This window comes from Puma concolor, chromosome A3, assembly GCF_028749965.1.
Source record: "Puma concolor isolate L17-30 chromosome A3, mPumCon1.1.hap2, whole genome shotgun sequence".
NCBI classification, from domain to species: Eukaryota; Metazoa; Chordata; class Mammalia; order Carnivora; family Felidae; genus Puma; species Puma concolor.
Window position 1 is genome coordinate 111,425,525 of NC_141669.1, and position 21,951 is coordinate 111,447,475.

At 50.4% G+C, this 21,951-nt stretch overlaps 1 protein-coding gene and 1 long non-coding RNA gene across 7 annotated transcripts; one reads left to right on the forward strand and one right to left on the reverse strand.

The window, feature by feature from the left end:
• Positions 1-7,369: 7,369 nt before the first annotated feature.
• On the reverse strand, positions 7,370-10,390 carry LOC147582666 (uncharacterized). The gene is made up of 3 exons (XR_015249401.1): positions 10,284-10,390; positions 8,947-8,997; positions 7,370-7,707 (listed from the first exon to the last, which is right to left on the reverse strand). It is a non-coding gene; the product is annotated as an uncharacterized LOC147582666 (long non-coding RNA).
• A 39-nt stretch (positions 10,391-10,429) lies between these two features.
• LZTS3 (leucine zipper tumor suppressor family member 3) lies at positions 10,430-20,309 on the forward strand. Of its 6 annotated transcripts, XM_086701816.1 has the most exons (6): positions 10,444-10,584; positions 14,276-14,357; positions 14,985-15,169; positions 15,725-16,201; positions 16,520-17,383; positions 17,724-20,309. In XM_086701816.1, the coding sequence occupies exons 4-6, from the start codon at positions 15,743-15,745 to the stop codon at positions 18,420-18,422; spliced, it is 2,022 nt and encodes a 673-aa protein (XP_086557942.1). In that variant the 5' UTR covers positions 10,444-10,584; positions 14,276-14,357; positions 14,985-15,169; positions 15,725-15,742; the 3' UTR covers positions 18,423-20,309. The 6 variants fall into 6 exon arrangements, with proteins under 6 accessions (XP_086557946.1, XP_086557942.1, XP_086557944.1 ...); XM_086701820.1 differs by lacking the exon at positions 14,276-14,357 and having other exon boundaries at positions 10,430-10,584; positions 14,985-15,147; XM_086701818.1 differs by lacking the exons at positions 10,444-10,584; positions 14,276-14,357; positions 14,985-15,169 and adding an exon at positions 14,728-14,955.
• Positions 20,310-21,951: the final 1,642 nt, after the last annotated feature.

The following is a 21,951-nucleotide window of genomic DNA, read 5'->3' on the forward strand; positions in this document are numbered from 1 at the left end:
AAAACCTGTGACCCTGTGTGCATTATTTAGTGATCAACCTACTAATCTAATAAATTTATCAAATGGGCAGTTCTTGAAATAGTGATTAACATGTTTCTAAATATGTATAAAGCGCTTTCACAATTAGTACATGAAAACTTTCAGGTTTAACCACTTGTAATTTCTCGAGCATTTAAACAATTATTACTTAAATACTTCTAAGCATTTAAATCCCCCAAATTTAATACATGAAATTATTTTAAATGCTTTTACATCTCAAAAAGTAGACCTGGTGTTAAAACAATGACATTACTGATCTATGTGTGTGATACTGAAACTGATTATAAACATTTCAATATCATGATTTACATTTGCTTATTCACTAGCTCTGCTTTTATTTCTTTTGCTTCCTGAGGGTAGTTTTCACTTCTCCTGGAGCCCCAGCATGATTATCTCGGATGGCTGAGGATGCATATATATGAAGGATGGTGATTCAGAAGCAGGGACCCAGGACTTCACTGTGACCCTGAGTCCTTTAGTTGTGTGGCCCCTTTTTCATCATTAGGTCCCCCCTCCACATCAGAAACACTTGACTGTTGGCTCCAGCTCATCAGGTAAATTCTGATTTTGGAGTTCCCAATTTACAAAACGCTCATTATGCTTGTTCTGGGTGCCTTATCTTTATAGCCCAGTTCGACAGGCCTGTTTTGATGCCACTTGCTCCCAGTAGAGTCCAGTTCAGTTTTGTTCTATCACAACTTCTCTTTTTCATGGACCTTCAAGGCCTGTTATTTTTTTTTTAATGCTTATTTATTTGAGAGAGACAGAGACTGTGAGTGGGGGAAGGGCAGAGAGAGAGGGAGACACAGAATCCGAAGCTGTCAGCACAGAGCCCAACATGGAGCTTGAGCCCACAAACTGTGAGATCAGGACCTGAGCTGAAGTTGGACGCCCAACCAATGGAGCCAGCCAGGCACCCCAAGGCCTATTATTGACAAGCCCGCGGTGGGAGAGCCATATAATACAACTTGTCTTTTCAAAAATGGTTAAAAGATTGGCCATAAGTTGAAAAATTGTAAAAACTGGGTAATGGGTACATGTAGGTTATACTCCTATTTTTATATTGAAAGTTTCTCGTAAAAAAAAAAAAAGCTTAAAATTAAACAATAAGGGGCGCCTGGCTGGCTCAGTGGGTGGAGCATGCCAGTCTTGATCTCAGGATTGTAAATTCAAGTCCCACAATGGGTGTAGAGATTACTTAAAAGTAAGTTTTTTCGATTTGAAAGAAGTCATTTACTTATTTATTTATTTATTTATTTTTAGTGTATTTATTTTTGAGAGAGCACACACAGGCATGTGAGTGGGGGAGGGCCAGAGAGAGAGGGAAAGAGAATCCCAAGTGGTCTCTGCATTGTAAGCACAGAGCCCAATGTGTGCTCAAACTCAGGAACTGTGAGATCATGACTTGAACCAAAATCGGGTTGGATGCTTAACTGACTGAGCCACCCAGGTGTCCCTGAAAGTAGTTGTTTATTAACTGACAAGATTACAGAAATAACTGTGGTAGATCCCTTAGTTCATCCTTCTAATAAGCCTGTTGATCTTGTCTTCCTTGTTGCCAACACATCTACCTTCTACAAAATGGGTGGTCTTTTTTTTCATTCCTTCTTGTGGAGAAGATAATTTGAAGGGCGTAAAAATAATTATTTCTTAAATAAATGTTTATTTTATTTATTTAAAAAAATTTTTTTTAATGTTTGTTTATTTTTGAGACAGAGAGAGACAGAGCATGAACAGGGGAAGGTCAGAGAGAGGGAGACACAGAATCTGAAACAGGCTCCAGGCTCTGAGCCGTCAGCACACAGCCCGACGTGGGGCTCGAACTCAGGGACCGTGAGATCATGACCTGAGCCTAAGTCGGCCGTTTAACCGACTGAGCCACCCAGGCACCCCAATAAATGTTTTATTTTTGAGAGAGAGAGAGTGCGAGCTGGTGTGGGGCAGAGAGGGGGACAGATGATCTAAAGTAGGCTACGCACTGACAGCACATAGCTCAATGTGGGTGGGACTCGAACTCACAAACCCCTGAAAAATCATGAAATCATGACCTGACCCAAAGTTGAACCAACTGAGCCACCCAGGTGCCACTAAAAGTAAAATATTTTTTAAAATAACACAATGAGCCCTAGATGGCTTCATGATCCTTGGCTCAAGATAAGCTTCAGAAAAGGGGCTAAAAAAGCTGGACCCTGTGAGGCTGCCAGTAGTCCCTCCATCAACCTGGCAATTGGCCCTAGGCTACACAGTGGCACCAGTCAGTTCAGGATGCCTGTTGGATCTCTGTAACACAAAACTTATTTAACACATTCAAAGTGTGTGTCAAAAAACAAAACTAATAAACTATGGAGAGCCTACTGAGTATGAGGCGAGATGCTAAGCACCCCAGGGAACTGCATTGAGCAAAACCTGGCCCCATCCACAAGTGGATGGGGCAGTGGTGCTAATCCACCAGGGAGGCCAGTCAGCCAGCCAGCAGGTGCATGGCCAAATCCTGTGATATGCAAAAGGGACCAGTAGCTTAAAAGCAAGGCCTTCTGGGCTGAGTGGAGGACAGGTGTGGGAATGTAATGAGCTGTCAGCACAGAACCTGATGCAGGGCTCAAACTCACAAGCCATGAGATCATGACCTGAGCCAAAGTCGGATGCCTAACCGATTGAGCCACCCAGACACTCTGAGTAACTCATTTCTTAGCCCTTCTTTGCAGTCATCTCATCCCACAAATCATCGTTACTCCCATCAACCCCTCCCTGTACCAACTCCACTCTTCACAAGTGCTTGCCCCAGACATCTCCAGTCCCAAGTCCCAGGCCCAAGATTGGAGATGACTATTCCACTGAGGCTGTGTTTCTCAAACTTATTTGACTGTATCTCTTAGTAAGAAGTCCATTTTTCATTAAGTACATGTTCGTATGCACATGATAGAGAGACCTGAAGCTAAGGTGTCCTAGCAGTGCTTTGCTTAGTGTGGTTGATGCATGTTGATATTTGCTTCTCTATTCTGTACCACTGCTGATGCTGACTCCATTGATTTCTTAACCCACTAACTGATTTGAAAAATAGGGTTCTAAGGAGCCTGTTTCTTTTACATTGAGGACAGGGCAAAGGATCAATATCTGGGTGAAGAGTTGTGTAATATATATAACTTGATAATCACAGGGTTGTACCAAAAGCAATTTAGACTACAGTAGTGACATTGAAAAATAGTTTTACTTGGTTTATCCTGACACCATACATAATTTTTGGCTTATTATATACTACATTATTTTGTTACGCATTACAGCAAAAATGTGTAAGAGAATGTTATGAGAACCTATTAAATACCAATACTGTAACATTAAATTTGTTTAAATATAATCTTTTGCACATAACATGCTAGATTTATTGGCTGGTTGTAGTCATTTTAACTTAACTTTCTTGACTTCTATTTCTAACCTGTACAAAAACACATCCATCATCATCATCATAATAATGCAAAAACTAAAACTAGTAATGCTCCAACTGTATTGTAACTGAGTGAGATTTAATACTTCTGTTACTTTATTTTCCTTTAACTATTTCTCATCAATGAGGCACTTCACGCCATTTTGTTGTTGAGCTAAACCCTACAGTTTACAGAACAATGCAGTTGGGTGGATACATGCTTGATGTCTACTCTGGCAGTTGTCTTTATGTATTTTTTTTTTTTTTAGTTTGTGCATATTGCCTCATATCAAAATAGACAATAATAACAAATATGAATATATGAGAAATTATTGAACATATAATCCATCATTGCTGGGAAACTCATTTTTCCACGTCTCAGCTACTGTCCCTGCTGGATTGTAGTAACTCAAGAGAGGAAAAGTTGACAAATGGTAAGGGAAGAACACATGGGAAGTTTGGGCCCCAAAGACAGGTAGTATAAATTTTACCTAGCCATCTCATCTAGTCTGCAACCATATCTGCAAATGTAAAAAGTTTACAAAGAAGGCTTTCTGCCAGACACATGGACCCCAGCTTTTACAAAAGTTCTATCTGGTAACATTTTTGGAGTCTGCATGTTTCCATAAAATTGATTAAAGTTTTGGATATAATTATAATTCCATGATGCAATAATCATTATTCTGCTTGGGGCTTTAAGAACAACATTCTTCACAAATAGATGTGAATTCATAAAACTCACAATGGTGGGTGGTGGGAGCAGTGGCTTATTTTGGTTTATGCTTTGTTTCTAAATATCTTGCAATGAGGTTTACACTGTTTAGATACAGATAAGTCTCTTTGTTAGTACTATATAAACAAAGTATCAATTATGTAAAAACAAAAGAAAAATGTCAGGGACCCTTGTGAACATAAAAGCAAAAACCATCTTCTATTGGGAAAAATGGGCAATGAGTAAAGAATAGTGGTTTTTTTTTTTTTAATTTTTTTTTTCAACGTTTATTTTTGGGACAGAGAGAGACAGAGCATGAACGGGGGAGAGGCAGAGAGAGAGGGAGACACAGAATCGGAAACAGGCTCCAGGCTCTGAGCCATCAGCCCAGAGCCCGACGCGGGGCTCGAACTCACGGACCGCGAGATCGTGACCTGGCTGAAGTCGGACGCTTAACCGACTGCGCCACCCAGGCGCCCCAAGAATAGTGGTTTTAACGGTCTAATAAGTTTTTAATATTTTTCCCTTTAACTTTTATTTTTCAAGGGTCCAGTGTGTGTGTGTGTGTGTGTGTGTGTGTGTGTGTGTGTGTAAACATCAGCTTATAAAACCACATGTTAAAGACCCCAGCATATTTGGATCATAAACATTTCAGTTAGTTTTATATTGGTCTGGATAACCCCCAAGACCTTTACTAGTCATTCTCAGGAATTTTTGGCCCAATTCCAGAGGTTTTTATTTCCTCATAAAGCAAGCAATAGCTGTGAAAAACTTTAGTGCCAACATCCAAACTTAAACATGGATTTAAGTGCTTTGTCTGCCCCCCAGTTCGGCATTTGGAGGTCACTGCCCAGTCACCCTTAAGAAACCCCAAGTCCCCTTCTGGATAACTTGGTGGGTAGGACCCCAAAGGGTCACAACAGTCTATTAATTGGTAGGTTTTTATTTGCATCTCTTCAGTATCAGCAGGGCTGCAGATGTTTTCAATTGCTTGTTGGCCATTTGTATTCTGTGAATGATCTATTTCTCTTTTATCCATTTATCTGTAGACCCAGGGTTTTTGCAGTTTCATTCACCATTCAACAAATGAATGTTAAGTATCTATTATGTGCTTGCACTCATTTTCTAGTACTGCTGTAACATCCACACATTTAGTGACATAAAACAACACACACTTACTATCCTCTAGTTCTGTAGAAGTTCAACATGGGTCTTACTGGGCTGACATCAACCTAGAGTTGTTTCTTTCTGGAGGCTCTATTCTGTCTTCTCCTTGGCTATGGTCCTTTTCCTCCGTCTGTAAAGCCAGCTATGTTGCATCTCTAGCCTTTTTCCACAGTCATATGCCCCCCGCCCCTACTTCTGCCTTCCTCATCCACTTTTAAGGATCCTTATGATTACACTGGGCCCACCTGGATAATCCAGGATAATCTCCTTATTTTATAAAGATTTTTGAGTAATCGCAACACTCACATGGGGCTCGAACTCACAACCCCGAGAACAAGAGTCACATGCTCTACCAACTGAGCCAGCCATGCACTCCTAATCTCCCTATTTTAAGGTTAGCTGATTAGAAACCTTAATTCTATCTACAACCTTAATTCTCCTTGGCCATGTAACCTGACATGTTTACAGATTCAGGGGATTAGGATTTGGATATCTTCGGGGGTCCATTAATTCTCCTTACCAGAGTATTAAGATGGGGAGATGGAATTTTTTTAAAGTATCCTGTCAAAAAACAAAACAAAAAAAAAAAGTATCCTAACATGCTAAAAGTTAGTGGGGAAGACAGATGATTAATCAATCACAATTTTCTTCTTTTATGTTATTTGTCAGATTTTGGCATTAAGATTATTCTACCTTTATAAGATGAATTAGGGAGCTTTTCATCTTTTCCTAGGATTTAGAATGATCTCTTAATAGATTGGGTAGAACTCAGCTGTAAAACAGTCTAAGGCTAGTGCCATTTAAAAGGGTAAATCTTGAACAATGTTTAATTCCTTTTGTAGGTACTGATCTTCCTAAAACCATAATTAAAATCATGTTTAAGTAGCTTTTTCTTTTTGGAAGCTTTAGTTGGTGCATAAAAACACAAATACTGAAAAAGAGCTCAGTTTATTGTAGATAAAATGATCGCATCCTGGAAATCTCTAGATTTATGCTTGGCTTGCTCCCCTACCTCCAAATCTTTAACTTGTCACTTCCTGAGGGAGGCCTTCTACCCGATTCAGAATTGGGATTCCCCAGCAATCTCAACTTCTCCGTAGTATTTGCCACTTTCTAACCCACTGTATATTTTACTTACTGTCTCCTCCCTCTTCAAATGCAAAATCCCATGGGGGTAGGGGTTTTTGAGCAAATATTTAGTATATTAATAGCCTGCTGTTGCTACATTTTCAGAGCTTATTCACCTGTTTATTCTTCCAAGCAAACTGCATTATTTTTTAAAATATTTTTTTTTTTTTACAAAAGTAATACATGCTTGTTGTTTTTCAAAAAATTCAAACATTACAGAAGTGCCTGGAATCTTCTCTCTGCCCTCCTCCCTGCAATCCCACCATCTCAAAGTAGCCACTGTTAATAGTTTGATGTGCATTTTTTTTTTTTTTACTTTTCTGTGCATGTACATATATATTCTTACTAGAAGAATACAAGAATCAGAATACGCATATGTAAGATTCTGCCCCATTTTCACTTAATGTAGTCATCTTTCTATGTCCGTACATAGACACCCATTGCACTGGATGCACTCTGATTCATGTACTCAATCTTCTATAAATAGATTGATGTATTTAGGTTTAAATTTATTTTTTCTATTGCAGTCAGTGCATCAGTGACCACCTTTGAACATCTATCATATTACTTGTGATGGCATTTCTTTCCAGAATGGAATTACTAGGTCCAAGGATCTATATATTTCACATTTTTAGATTACCCAATTGTCCTCCCAAAAGGTTGTACCAATTTATACTCCCCAAAACATCATGAGTTCCTGTTTCCTACAGCCACACCAACATGAGATATCATCAGTTTTTAATTTTTGTCAGTCTGATACATACATATTTTTTTATTTTCCCATCTTTATTGAGATAATACACTCTTGTTTTAACCGCCTTCGCTTTGTCCCACTGGTGAGGGAGGGGTTCCCACCCTTGGGTTATGGGGATGGTCAAACACAGTACCTGACACTGGACAGGGGAGATTGACAGCAGTTTATTGGGCACCTATATCCTCACAGCTCAGCGAAGGAGGACACCACAGGTCACACAGGACCATCCAGGTGTCGCACTCAGAAATACAGTGTACAACCAGAAGCTGGGCAGGACAGGCTTTGTAGCAGCAAGAGGGTGAGGTGAGCCCATCATTCCTGCAGGGAACGTGATTGGCTTGTTTGAATGATTCCACAGGCTGACAGAGAACTGAAGTCTGCTCCTCAGAGATAAGTCAAAATTGCACCTGGTGGATTTGATAAGGAGGCTTGTTTGGTGAGGGCAATGTTCACTTAGGCCATTTGAGGCACTCCTGATTTTACCACCTGTTGAAGCACAAAATATTGAATCTTAGTTTCAACTCTTCCTGGTTAATTATGAGGGTTCTTTTTGGGTACCGATTTTTGAATGACTTTTTGGCATATATGATAATGATTGTTTTCCCATTTAACAAACATGGATCAATATCCTATACAAGAATATTTAATTGTATTTCCTTGAGTTGTAGTTAAGAATTTTTTCCCCATGAATTGATAAGTATTGATTGGTTTGCAGTTTTCCTTTTTATGCTATATTAGGAATTAAGGATAATTGTAGCTTTCATAAAATGAAATTGCTTTCTAACTTTTCTGGAGTGTAATGCAGATTTACTGGGTAAGGACTATCTATTTGCTGAAAGTTTGAGAGAATTCTTCCATTTAACCACCTGAGCCCAGAGCCTTTTTTGGACATGTTTCTTAGATAATGTTTTCAACATCTTTCTTATTTTTGTAATTTTATTTCTCAGAAAATGGTCCACTTTATCAAGGTTTTCATATGCATTACAGCAGAGTCAGCTATGGTATTCCCTTGTTTTCCTGTTGTTCTTCTTAAAATGCAAAACTACATTCTCTATGATTTGGAACAGAAACTAAAAAGAGATTAAGGCTGAGATCAAGACACAGGTAGGGTGGAAACTGGCTAAAATCAAAGGAAAATAAAACAAGCAGAATTAAATATCTTACTGGAGAAAAAGAGTTTTCTTTGACCTTGACTCTCAAGAAAATTAAATCTGTGATGTGGAGGAAACATGAGATACTCCCCCAGGACGCAGAGAAAAAGGACAAAGATTTCATTGACAGTGGTGATCCAATGTGATAATTTTAGGGGAGAAGAAAAAAAACCCAAAGCAACCCTGTTCAAGAAATGGACAGGAACATTAGAAGAAAGCCTTTCTAAGCTGAAAAGACCACTTCTTTTCTGGAAAATTAATACTTATACTTGCAAAATATTTGACTTTTAAGGATGAAGAAAATCCCAACAAGCACCAGGCAAATTGCTCACCTAACACACATCAGACCAGCTTTCCTACCTTTTTTTTTGGGGGGGGGGGGGAGGATATATAATTGACATATTAACATTATATTAGTTTCAGGTGTACTTGCTACCATCTTGAGACCCAAAGACAATGGGATAAGAACAAGAGAGCCTTGAGGGGTACAGTTTGAGACTCAAGAATTCCATAAACAGTCAAGCCACAACATTACATTAGTGTGTGAAGACAGTAAGTAGAAAGGCATTCTCACCTAGGGCAAAGGCTTAGGAAAAAAACATTCAGTGGTCCTCCCTGAAATCACCTGTAAAATGAGAGATGAGTCTGAATGAGAAATAGAAAAATTAGAGCATAAAAAACTGGCAGGACATTGATACCAATTAAACAAAGAGTTGGCAAAAGCCTCTTTTCCAAGAGGATTTTGTGGCTTGAAAAAAAAAAGAAAAGACTGGGTCTATCATCCTGGATTAAATGGACAGATATAAGTAGGTGTGAGGGCAAGAGGCCTAGAGATGGAAAGGCACATTAAATTTTTCATTACATAAAGAGGAATATAAAAATGAATGATTGTCATTGATTTTAATATTTGTGAAATAAAAACTGTATTTTTACTTGATGAACTCAAAGGCAACCACTAGGAGACTTTAAAACAGAATTTCTATCTTGCAGAACACTATAGAAGATAAAAGCAAATATGGAAAAATACAGAAAACAAGAAATAGCAAGTAATATATACTATAAAACAGGATGTCTAATGACTAATCAGCTCTAACAGCAAAGATATAATGGGTTACATTCAACTAGACTGGAGGCGCTGCAGTTTTTAGGACAGACCCTTTGTAGCTCCAGGCTTTTACTAATGCTGAACCCTAGGCCTGGCTTGCTTCCCCACCATATTCGCAGTATTCGAGGCTAAGACCTCCAGTACAAGCCGGCTTCCTCCCGGCAGTCCTCCAGGGCCAAATCCCGGCGCAGAACGCAGCGCGCGCGTGCGAAGCTGATACTTCGAGTGAGGGACGAAGTCCTGACTTCACTCCCTCTCACCCCCTAATGCGGCGTGGGGGTCGGGCCGGACCTCGTGCCCAGTGCAGGACACCGAGTGAGAAAGCACTCGCACCCTGCACGATTGTAATGTAGATCTTTTTCCTCGTCGCCCTCCTTCCCCCCCACCCCGCCCCCCCGCGGGCAGTACGCCTCTGCGAACAGCAAGTTTCAAACGGGCTCCGTTTGCTGCCGGACGTAGTCGCTGCCCCTCGAAGCCTCCCACACGCCGGCCTGCGGGCCGCTTGGATATACCCTCAGCGCCGTCGGATCCACCTGGGACAACTCGCCCTGCCCCCACCTTGCAGACTTGCAGTCTCAAGCCCTCCGCTGGGAGGCCGCGTCCGGAAGAGCAGGAGTGGGAGAGGAATGGGGCTGGGGTCGGCATCTGGGACCCCTTCCCCAAACCCGAGGGTCTCCTCCCAGTCGCCAAAGATGTGGTGGAGGGCGCGGTCCCACCGCATTTGTTACAGATCAGAGCCTGGGGGCCGAGCCCAAGGGGCTTGGGGGGTGGCAGGAGACGAGCAGAGGGGCTCGGGACCGACTTACGCAGCCTTGGAGAAGGCGAGATAGAGGGGTCCCAAGCGCGAACCTGGACGCAGCTACAAAGGGGTTAAGGCATTGCGCCCCGCCTCAGCCTGGGGATTGGCGGCCCCGGGGGGCGTGGCCGGAGGGCGGGCCCGCGTTTGCCGCAGCCGCGGGTGGGCGGGGCCCGGGCGGGGAGCGGGAGGGGCGCGGAGCGGAGCCGGGCCCGCGCCGCGCGCCCCGCCGGGCGGGCTTCGGGCTGCGCCAGCGAGCCGGGCCGGTGGCGCCCGCGCCGAGGACCCCGCGCTGGACCCCGAGGCAGCGAGTAAGTGAGGCCAGCCCACCCCGGCACCCCTCCCGGCTCCGACCTATCGCCGTGCCCGCTGCACCTAGATGCTCGTCCGGCCGGACCCGGAGCTGGGGAGGGGGCGCGTCCCGCTGCTGGGGTCCCAGGGCGGGGGAGGGGAGTGGAGATAAGGCCGATGATGTCATGGATGCTTCACCAGGCCTGGGGGGAGGTGGCGGCCGGAGGGGGTGCGGCCCGGATTATGTCACCTCTTCCCTCTGCGCCCCGCCCCCCGGGGCCACACGCGCTAGTAGGGAGCAAGGGGAGGTGCGAGAGGGATTTCCTGCACCACAGAGACCCTAAGGCACCTCTTCGGGACAGCCTGTGGCCGGGGTCTCCGAGCTGGCGCTGCGGGCCGTGGTCTGCTGGTGAATGGCGAACACCCCCACTTCCCTGCGCGGAAGCTCGTGTGTGCGCGCGTGTGTGTGCTGGGGTGGGGGGGGGCGCTGTCAGCCCCCTCAGTCCTTAAACACCAGCTTCACCAGAGCCAGGATCTAGGAGATGGTTCCCTTCGCCCGTTTGTGCCAAGGGAAGGTGGGTCTCTCCTCACACATCCCAAAGAAGTTCTGAAGACCTCTGCACCCCAAAACCCTTACAGTGCCCCTTAATCCCCTTTCTCCCTCAGTCCTTCTTCCCGGAAGCCCTTCCTGATTTTTCTGTTCGGATTCATTGCCTCTCTGCATTGCTCATAACATGCATTCCAACATGCACTCTCTCTGCATCTCCTCAGGGTCAGGGCCTGGAGACCCCCAAGCCTCTGCCATCTGTGCCCCAGGGCACCCACAGGCCAGTCCCGGGGGTAAGCCTCAGAGTGAAATCTCCCTGGAGTAGCCTGAGCCAAGTGCCCCAAGGCCCCTGCTCCCCTGGGATGATCAGGGATGCTGTCCTGGGAGGCAGCATTTGGATTGGTCCTTGAAGGATGCAGGGTGGGCATAGAGATCTGGGAAGAGATTTTGTGTGGAGTGGAGAGGGGCTCAGGTTAGGGGGAATAGGATGGGCAGTAGGAGATGCCTTGGAGGCCCTGCCGCAAGCTCTGCTCTGGTTCTGGGGACTGAGAGAAATGCCAGGCCTTTTACCCATAATACATTTACTTCTTAAGATTCCTGTAAGGTAGGTGTGAAAACCCGAGGTGAAATAACCTGCACGCGTTCATCCCTAATCAGTTCAGCTGGGATTTACACTTGAGCTGATGCCTCCAGAACTCCTTCGACTGTTCTTGGTGCTGCTCTTGGAAGAATTTAGGCAGAGCGGGGACAAGATCAGTTTTGCCCTTTAGAAAGAGTCCTCTGGCAGCGGTGTGTAGGAGGGAGTGCAGGGGGAAAAGGCCAGTGAGGAGCCCCCAGCAAGGGTGCTGGCAAGAGGGGCTACTGAAAGCTTTAGGGGGTAAATGGGTTGGTATAGGAGCCTCTGAGACCACAAGAGAAGGGTGGAGTGTTCTTAGCTTTAGGAAGGACATAGGTAGGGAGGGGTTGAGTGGTCATGGGGTTGGAGGGACCTGCCCATGCAAACCCCAGATATAGTTCATTTGGCCCCTTTGCGACCATCAATACTGTGCATAATGCCCCAGGCACTGAAGGTTGATGGTACAGAGAGGCAGAATTGGGCAACCTGTCATCTCAGGTGCTCGAGCTGATGCCATGAGGCTGCCTATGCAGACCACACTCAGCTACCTGGGCCAGTTCAGGACCCGGACCCATACACGAAGCTCAAACCCTTCCTCTGGGCTCAGTTTCTGCCTGTCAGGGAAACATATGCCCCTCTTTGTCCTGCCAGCTCCCTGCTGGGGTTTTGAGAACAGAAGCTGCAGCAGCCCAAACTTGGGAGAGGCAAGGGGCAGGGAACATTTGCATGAGGTTGATCATGACAGGTTAGAAATGGCAGTTCCCTCTTTGGGGAACGAGGCCCCAGGGAGAGCTGCTGTGAGTTGACAATCAAAGATTCCCCAGGTAGAGCAGGAGATGGTCCCAGGAGACAGTCCTGGGAACACCTCATTTCCAACTAGGTCTCTGGGCATTGAGCTTGTCTGGAGACCACACACATTCCAGGGAAATAGTGGGGCAGAGTGGCATACAATCAGCCCCAACCTATGGCAGGTTCTTCTTCCCTGAATCTCAGAGAAGGTAGTACTGCATGTTTGTAATGCACCGTACAGCTCATAAAGCACCTTCGCAAACATTATCCTCTGTCACTGTCATGATCAATGTGATCACTTCTGAAGTTTGCGCCTGCCCACATCCAGGCATCTGGTGTAGCCCCCTTGCCTAGATCTCTAATCTCGCTATTGGCACCTTCCTTCACCATATCAACATACTCAGGTTTCTACCATGCTTAATTTAAAATTAGAAAAGAGCCTTTGGATCCCAAACCACCTTAAACTACTGTCTTCTCTGACCTTCTCTTTTAGCAGAGAACTCTCCCGTCTTTCCCTCCAGATCCGTCTACTCCTCTAGTCTGGCTTTGCTATTCACCACTTTTCTGAAGCCATTCTCTCATAGACACCAGTGAGGTTTCCACCTGCCAAATCCAGGATACACCTCCCAATCCCAATTTTACCTGGCCTCTTTTTACTACTGGGAGCTGCTCCCACATTCTCGAAGCCCCCCAGCTTGGTTTGCAGGGCCTGCCTTCTTCTGGCCTCCGTCTTGAGTCCACACTGCCTCCCAGACTTCCGGGGCTCTGCCCCCCCCTCCCCCAGCTCGATGCTGGGCTCCACCCACACCACCCTTGAATGCTGACCACCCCAGTCTCTCTTTCCATCCAGTAGGTGAGAGAGATCTTTCTCTGGTCCTTCCCAAAGTACCTGTTTCCCCAAACAGTCTCCCTCTGTTTTGTTAAGGGTGTCACATCCACCCTGATGCCCCAGCTGAGATTCCTCCCTTGCCCCCACCATTGAACCCCATCTCCGTGAAGTTTTGCCTTTTCTTCCTCCCAACCCTGCCCAGGCCTTCCCACTGGTTTCAGGCTTCAGGCTACTCAGCCTTCATCCTTCTAGTCCCCAGCTGCTCCCTACACTGGACCCAAGGATGCTGAGAAGGGGATCATGCTTAGGGTGGGAGGGGGATTTTTGAGTTGAAGGGTAGCTGGGCTGGAGTATGTGGGGAGTGGGGGCAGTGCAGGAACTAGAGTGAGGCATGAGAGGTAAGAAAGCACTCACTCTCAGGGTCCTGCATTTACTGATACTGCACTTAAATTACTAGGTGCATCCCTGGCCTCACCCTAGTCTCAGCCCTGCATGTGGGGACAGACTGGCTCTAGGGAGGGAGGTGGTACAGTACTCTTCTCCACCCCTGGGGGGCAGATGCTGAGAGAATGGAATTTTACAAAGGCAGTGGGGACTGGCTTGGTGGTGAACTTCCCAACCACTTAAAGCTGTAATTCCAGGTGTGGTAGCCAAAAGACTCCTGAAGGGCAAGATTTTTGTCAGGATCCCCTGGTCTGGGGCCTAATAGCAAGGCCACGGCATGAGAATAGGTATCTGGGTAGAAGACAGCCTGAGGGGCACTGAGGTGCCACCTGGACCCCTTCATCTTCGTAGAGAAGGAGGGCTCCTTGCCTGGTTTCTCATGGGAGTAGAGGGTAAAAGCCTGAAGGGTGCCCCTGCCACCTCTGACAAACGTATTTGAGGGTCTACAAGCACGGCTGGCACTGCCTGGTGCCTTTGCCTCGCTAGATTATGCGGATCTCTGGGGCAGGTGTTTCCAGGTGTGGATTTGAGACAAAAGAACCAGGAAGCGGGGCCTCCCAGAGCACAGGTAACCCGAGGCCCTGTCGCCCTGCTTGCGCTGCTCCCCCTGCTCTTGTGGGCTGGCCTTAGGGGAGGGAGGGGGGGCGCACGCTCACGGAAGGGCTCAGAGAACTTCGCGGTTCAGGGTCCATAGAGAACGGGGGGAGGCAGTAATCCAGGAAGTCTTCCCGGTGGCAGTGAATTCTTAGTGGGGGATCGGCCGCGCGGAATCCCCTGCGGGCGCAGCTGGGTGCAGAAGCCCCGCCCCTCGCCCCGCCCACCTGTGGGAAACACTGGCCCGGAGGGAGGCAAGGCCCGCGCCCGCAGCCGGCTGCACCTCGTCCTCTGCCCCGGCCTCAGCCAGCGCCCGGGCTTCTGCAGAGGTATTGACCGTGGCAAAGGGGCCCCTCGTGCGGCCGAGTTGGGGAGACCTCGGGAAGATTCCTTCGCCAAGCGCGACTGCCGCGGTCCCCGGCCGTCTGCGGGGGGTGGGGCGTGCCTGAGGTGGCGCCCACAGGCGACCCACGGGCGCGCGGCAGCTGCAGCTCCCGCCTTCCCGCACCGAGACCTCGGTCCTCTCCAGCGCCCGCCGCCTCGGGGCGCCTGACACGCGGCAGCTCCACGAGGTAGGTCCTTCATTCCTCCCATTTCGCAGAGGAGAAAACTGCAGTCCGGGATGGCTCAGTCGGCCCGTCCAAAGTCGCACAGCTGGTTCGGGCCGAGCCCCGACTGCGAGAGTGAGGCACATGGCCCCTGCAGACCGGGCCTCGGAGGGTCCCAGGCTTGAGGACCCGTCGGCCCCCCACCCCCTTGGAAAGGCAAGGAGAGGAGCCTGCGCTGGTAGTGAGCCTCCACTTCTTCCCTTGACTGCAACACCCTAGGTTAGGGGCCCGGGAAGGACCTCCCCCCACCCACACTCACAGTATTTGGATAGGGGTGGGTTCTCTCCCTCTCTTAATTTCTGAGGGTCCCTGTTGAATTCGGGTATTATTGTCCCCTTCCAGCCTCCTATCCCCAGCCCATGCGGTTGGGTAGTAGGTGCCCAGACCCAAGGTCAAGAACACCTAAATTCTGAGGGCTGCAGTGAAGAACTAGGGCTCATGGAGGAGGTGGGGTTGAGGCAGGAGCTGAGGAGAGGAATGCAAAGCTGGGAGGGAATGTGCATGGTGCCCTGGGGCCTGGGCTTCATCAGGTGGGCAACAGGCACCCTGTTACCAAGCTGTCCTCTTACCCCGGCCCCACTCCTTCACCCTGGGTGTCTGGGAACGCATGTGCCCATTAGAGGGAAGGGGACACCAGAGGGTGGGGCGCAGGTGGTGCTGGGGCTGACTTGGCTGGGGTGGTGGGAGTAGGGGTGGGACTGACCTATCTTTGTCTTCCCACCTGTGCCCACAGTGTCCCCTTGGCTTAGTCATGGCGAAGCTGGAGACACTGCCTGTGCGTGCTGACCCAGGGCGGGATCCTCTCCTGGCCTTTGCCCCTCGGCCCTCTGAGCTCGGACCCCCAGACCCTCGCCTGGCCATGGGCAGTGTGGGCAGTGGGGTGGCCCATGCCCAGGAGTTCGCCATGAAGAGTGTGGGCACCCGCACAGGGGGCGGGGGCAGCCAGGGCAGTTTCCCCGGCCCCCGCAGTAGTGGTGGTGGGGCGAGCAGGGAGAGGCCAGGCCGCTACCCCTCAGAAGACAAGGCTCTCGCCAACTCCCTCTACCTCAACGGTGAGCTGCGGGGCAGTGACCACACTGATGTCTGCGGCAATGTGGTGGGCAGCAGTGGTGGCAGTAGCAGCAGCGGTGGCAGTGACAAGGCCCCACCACAGTATCGTGAGCCCAGCCATCCGCCCAAGCTCCTGGCCACCTCTGGCAAGCTAGACCAGGTCAGTCCCCAGGGCCCTTTTCTGGGAGATGGGAGGCTGTCCAGAGAGGAGGATCAAGTGGGCCCTGGAGGTGGGGTTGTGGGGGCCAGAGGTTGGGCTAAGAAGCCATGGGGAGGGGTCTTGAGGGCCAAGTCTAGCTGGTGGTCCCAGGGCAGAGACTTGGTTTTCAGGTAGCGTGAGGTGGAGACCCAGCTTCAAGGGACCCTGAGGATGGAGATTAATTGGGGGCGGGGCTGAACGTGTCTCAAAGGGAAGAGGCTGGAGCCAGGGCTAAGGCCCCATTCTGATGCCTACTCCCCCTTGCTTGCTTTTACTCAGTGCTCAGAGCCGCTAGTTCGGCCTTCAGCCTTCAAGCCCGTTGTACCCAAGAACTTCCACTCCATGCAGAACTTGTGCCCCCCACAAACCAATGGTACTCCTGAGGGGCGACAGGGTCCTGGTGGTCTCAAGGGCGGACTAGACAAGTCTCGGACCATGACCCCAGCGGGCGGGGGTGGGGGCGGCCTCTCAGACTCCGGCCGGAACTCACTCACAAGCCTGCCCACCTACAGCTCCAGCTATAGCCAGCACCTGGCGCCCCTCAGTGCCTCCACCAGCCACATCAACCGCATCGGCACTGCCAGCTACGGTGGTGGCAGTGGCGGCAGCAGCGGTGGTGGTTCGGGCTACCAGGACCTGGGAACCTCCGACAGTGGGCGGGCCTCCAGCAAGAGTGGGTCGTCCTCCTCCATGGGTCGGCCAGGCCACCTGGGGTCTGGGGAGGGCGGAGGTGGAGGCCTGCCCTTCGCGGCCTGCTCACCACCCTCGCCCAGTGCTCTGATCCAGGAGCTAGAGGAGCGGCTGTGGGAGAAGGAGCAGGAGGTGGCAGCCCTGCGGCGGAGCCTGGAACAGAGCGAGGCCGCGGTGGCCCAGGTGCTGGAGGAGCGGCAGAAGGCGTGGGAGCGTGAGCTGGCTGAGCTGCGGCAGGGCTGCAGTGGGAAGCTGCAGCAGGTGGCCCGCCGCGCCCAGCGCGCCCAGCAGGGCCTACAGCTGCAGGTGCTGCGACTGCAGCAGGACAAGAAGCAGCTGCAGGAGGAGGCAGCCCGGCTGATGCGGCAGCGGGAAGAGCTTGAGGACAAGGTGGCCGCCTGCCAGAAGGAGCAGGCTGACTTCCTGCCCCGGATGGAGGAAACAAAGTGGGAGGTGCGGGCAGGGGGCTTGGGCTTTCCCCCTCTGAGTCTCCTTCCTTCTGTCCCTCCAGAGAAACCCAGAGCTGTGGCCCACTGTCACAGGGGAGTGAAGGGGAGGGAGACAAAAACGATTAGGAATGTCTGTGGGCACCAGAGCGGGCCCAGGGCTGTGTGAGCTGAGCCAGGTGTGTCCTGAGTCCGAGGAGGGCCCGGTGTGTCCTTCCTGAATGTCCCATGAGCTGACGCTGTGTCTGGGCATGCTGTGTGCCTCTGGGGCTGGATGTGGTGGCTGTGGTGCCAGCCAACAGGGCTCTGCCTTGACCCTGGCCCTCCTCGCCTCTGCCCCTGTGCAGGTGTGCCAGAAGGCAGGGGAGATCTCCCTCCTGAAGCAGCAGCTGAAGGACTCGCAGGCCGACGTGTCCCAGAAGCTGAGCGAGATCGTGGGGCTGCGCTCGCAGCTGCGGGAGGGCCGGGCCTCGCTGCGGGAGAAGGAGGAGCAGCTGCTCAGCCTGAGGGACTCCTTCGGCAGCAAACAGGCCAGCCTGGAGCTGGGTGAGGCCGAGCTGCCCGCGGCCTGCCTCAAACCTGCACTGACCCCTGTGGACCCGGCGGAGCCCCAGGATGCCCTGGCCACGTGCGAGAGCGACGAGGCCAAGATGCGCCGGCAGGCCGGGGTGGCCGCCGCCGCCTCGTTGGTTTCCTTGGACGGGGAGGCGGATGCTGGCGGGGAGAGCGGGACGCGGGCCCTGCGGCGGGAGGTGGGGAGGCTGCAGGCAGAGCTGGCGGCCGAGCGGCGAGCCCGGGAGCGCCAGGGAGCCAGCTTCGCGGAGGAGCGCCGCGTGTGGCTGGAGGAGAAGGAGAAGGTCATCGAGTACCAGAAGCAGCTGCAGCTGAGTTACGTGGAGATGTACCAGCGCAACCAGCAGCTGGAGCGGCGGCTGCGGGAGCGCGGGGCTGCGGGGGGTGCCAGCACACCCACCCCGCAACACGGCGAGGAGAAGAAAGCCTGGACGCCCTCCCGCCTCGAGCGCATTGAGTCCACAGAAATCTGACCCCCCCCCCCACCACCACCACCAACATGGGCATGTGGCCTTTTGACAAATGCCCTGTCAAAGGCCAGAGTCCACAGTGTCTCCTCCCCACCTTCTCTCTTCCCCATGTCCCCCATGTCCCCAGACCAAAGAGGTTCTCAAAGCAGCTGTGACCAGACCCCTCCCCTCCCCCCACTGGGGGCCCTCCAGGCCCTATGGCTGGGCAACCCACTCGGACCCTCCTCCCAAGGAGGGGATAGAGGGAGGCAGAATGAGTGGGGGTTGAGGGGCCAAGGCAGCAGGGGAGCCCATGCTCCCCTTATTAGTGCTGCTTTGTCAGAGATGGAGATAGCAGGCCTGAAGTGCCATGAGGTGCCCCAGCCCCTTGGTAGGTCTGGGCTCCTACTGTTGGCCACCCCGGTGTCCAGTGATGCTCTCTGTGGTCACCTCCTAGGCCATGTAGTCTGAGAGGGCCTGCATGGGATCTGCTGAAGCTGACAGACCTTGGGCTCCTGGCCTCTCTCCTTCCTGCTCTATTACCCCTCCCTGGGCAGATTGGCAGGACAAGTGGGAGCAGATGGCCTGTCTGTGGTTGAGAGGGCTACTTGCCCAGCCCCTCCCCCACCAAGGTCTCTTGGGCTTAGGCCTCAGAGCCTGGCCTGGTCCTGAGTGTATGTCTGTATGTGCGTATCAGGCTGGAGGGGAGGCTGGGGTGGAGGTTCAGTGCCCGGGGAAGATCTGCCCTCCTGTGCTTGGGAAGGTTCACCTGGAGGCTTTTTAGCTCTACCCCACCCTTCCGGCCAGGATCCCACAGGGTGATAGCCCCATCTGCTTGGCTCACCCCACACCCAGGGCCACTGTCCGGCTCTAACTACAGCTAGTAAGTGCTACCTGCCTCTCAGGCACTCCCCTCACCCAGTTTCTGAGGTCATATGAGTGTCTGTGATGTCTTCCTGTGTCTTCTCCCACTCGATTCCCCCAGCCTCCCTCTGCTTTCACGCTCAGAACATCATTGTCCTAGGCCGCCTCTTCCCCCAAACCTCACCTTTTCTTCCAGTAGAAAATTCTGCTTGATCTTTGGTGCACTGCCCACTTCCAAGCTCCAATGGGCCCAAGCCTGAGCCAGAGGCCTTTGTTTTGGGGGGCGAGGGGGATGGTTGTGATTGCCCTTGAAGGACAAAGCTGACCTGAGAGGAATACTGACCCCTGAGTTCCCAGGACCCTGGGTTTGCCCAGGGTAGGCCTGCATGGCCATCAGTGGGGGCTGCGACAGCAATGTCATTTCCCTCTCGGTATCCTCTCAGAGTCTATCTCCGTAAGACAGGAAGGGAAAGGCAAATTTCTAATTCACCAGCAATAAAAATTAGAGGAGGCTTGGCCCTCAACCCTTGTATTTCTCTCTTTTCACTCTCTTCCTCCCACCCTCAAGACTGGGTTTGGAGGGCAGGGTGGAGAGAGCTGGCAACTACTGTGAGCAAGTTCCCCAACCCCTGACCAGCCTCCTCCCATGACTGGTGACTGTTTAATGAGCTGTGCGTCCCCCACAAAAACAAGAGTGCCCCTCTGTGTGGCCTCTGTCCCTCTGCACAGCCCCTTCCCGGTGACCCTCACCAGATCTCTGAACTGGTTGGGGGAGCCATCCTGGTAATCACTGCCCATTCCACTCACCCCTCACTGCACCTGCCCCAGAACCTGGGCCTAGGCCAGAGGGGCAGGGGGAAGAGAAGGCATTAGTAGGAAAAAAATAGAAAAAAAAAAAAAAAAATGAACAGACTCAGCTTTGGGACTTCCAACCACAAAAGAAATTATATATAAATATATATAAATATATATCTCTACCATATGTGATGGAAAGACTTCGTTTTCTTTTCCCAAAGAAATAAAATGGAGAAAGCCTCTTGACTGGCATTCTTTGGCCTGCTTGTGTCTTTGCAGGTTTGGGAGGTAAAGCTGGGTTAGGGGGTGTGGAGGGCAAAGCTGGAGTAAACGGATTTCCCAGAGGAGGCATAAGTCCGAAGGTGCTCACTGGGCCATGCCAGAAGGTTGGCCCAAAGCCCAAGCTCCTCCATGTTGCCCAGGAGGAGTCGTGGTTCCAAGTTTCTGCCCGTGGCTTTCTCTTCGGCTAGGATTGTCACCCTGAAGGGTTTCTAGGTGGGTCCAACTCAGCATCTGGACACCAGGCTGCTGCTTGGAAGGTAGGTGATGCAGGACAGCTAGATGTAGTATCCTGAGCCATGTTACAGCAACTGGCCAAAGTTTGAGGGCAGAATACAAAAACACGAAGGCTGAGAACAGACTTGTAATCAGTGGTGAGGCCCCAAAGACAGAATGGACCCAAGAGTGCTGCGAGCATGGAGCTGTCCTTTGCGGGTAAGTGCTGTCCTTTATAATTGCTTCTGTCATCTTTACGGAGCCCCCCCCCCCCCCAGTCAAGAATGCATCCTGCTGCAAGTAACAACTTGATTTACAAGAATTTAAAGGCTGGTTTATTTTTCCTTACCTGACAATTCTGGTCACAAGCATCCTGTCATAAGTATTGTTTCAAGGACATAAGACTTAATGTTCCTACTCTCCCATCCATAGTATGTAGTTCTCTCCATGCCACAAAGTGGCTGCCACAGCTCCACGAAGGGATTGAGGCAGTACTACTTTATCATGAAGATAAAAGTTTTCCAGAATCCTGCTGGTAAATTTCCCTTTAAATGTTGATGGGCAGAACTGAGCGGCATCCTCTTCTCACTTCAAGGGAGGCTGGGAAACTGAGTATTTGGCAAAGAAGAACAGGACTGTCATGGCTGCATTGGAGCAATTTGGTTCATCCCCTGGGGATGGGCCCTCTGCTCTCTCTGGGTTCTTCTGGCAAAGAGAGTCCTAATCAGCAAGAAGGAATATTTGCTCTGGTCTGGCCCTAGTGAGAAAACCAGGCAAACAGTGCCCTCCGCAGAGCTCCAGAGTTGGGTTGCCAGGCTTGCCCCTCCTTGCAGTGAAGTGTCCTTGCTGCATTGGTTTTTGTCTCCCGGACAAGATGGTACCTTGGAGGGAAAGTCAGTTCTCAAGTCTCCTTCACAGCACTTAGGATAGGTGGACCAGCAACCAGGGCACTGACAAGGTATGACAAACCCAACCAGCAGTGCTCAAGTTTTCCCCAGAACGGCAGTGTTGGGTCAGGCCCTCTTGGAGGGTCTCTTCCTTGCTTAGGTGCTGATAGCAGCTCAGGTGTGAACCCCTCTACTTAGGGAGGTGAAGGATGACCCTGGCTTCATCTACTATATAGCACTGGCCTCCTCCAGCTCTGGCTCCTCATATCCATTTCTCCTAACAGGCTCGGCTCTTCATCACTAACTCTTCTCCTGAGAGCACTTCACAGATGCCTCTATTATTGATGATTACCCTCACCATACAGATGAGAAACTAGGCTTAGTGAGTTAATGTGATTTCTCTAAGGCTATAAAACCCTGGGTGGCGGGGCGCCCGGGTAGCTCCGATAGTTAAGTATCCCACTTCGGCTCAGGTCATGACCTCTCGATTTGTGCTCTGTGCTGACAGAGCC

Excerpts from the sequence above, each read along its gene's own strand:
- LZTS3 (XM_086701820.1), top strand. The coding sequence starts at position 15,076 with ATGGCCCCTGCAGACCGGGCCTCGGAGGGTCCCAGGCTTGAGGACCCG. Across the intron at positions 15,148-15,724 it reads CCCCCCACCCCCTTGGAAAG|TGTCCCCTTGGCTTAGTCAT; the intron begins GCAAGGAGAGGA and ends CTGTGCCCACAG. Across the intron at positions 17,384-17,723 it reads TGGAGGAAACAAAGTGGGAG|GTGTGCCAGAAGGCAGGGGA; the intron begins GTGCGGGCAGGG and ends GCCCCTGTGCAG.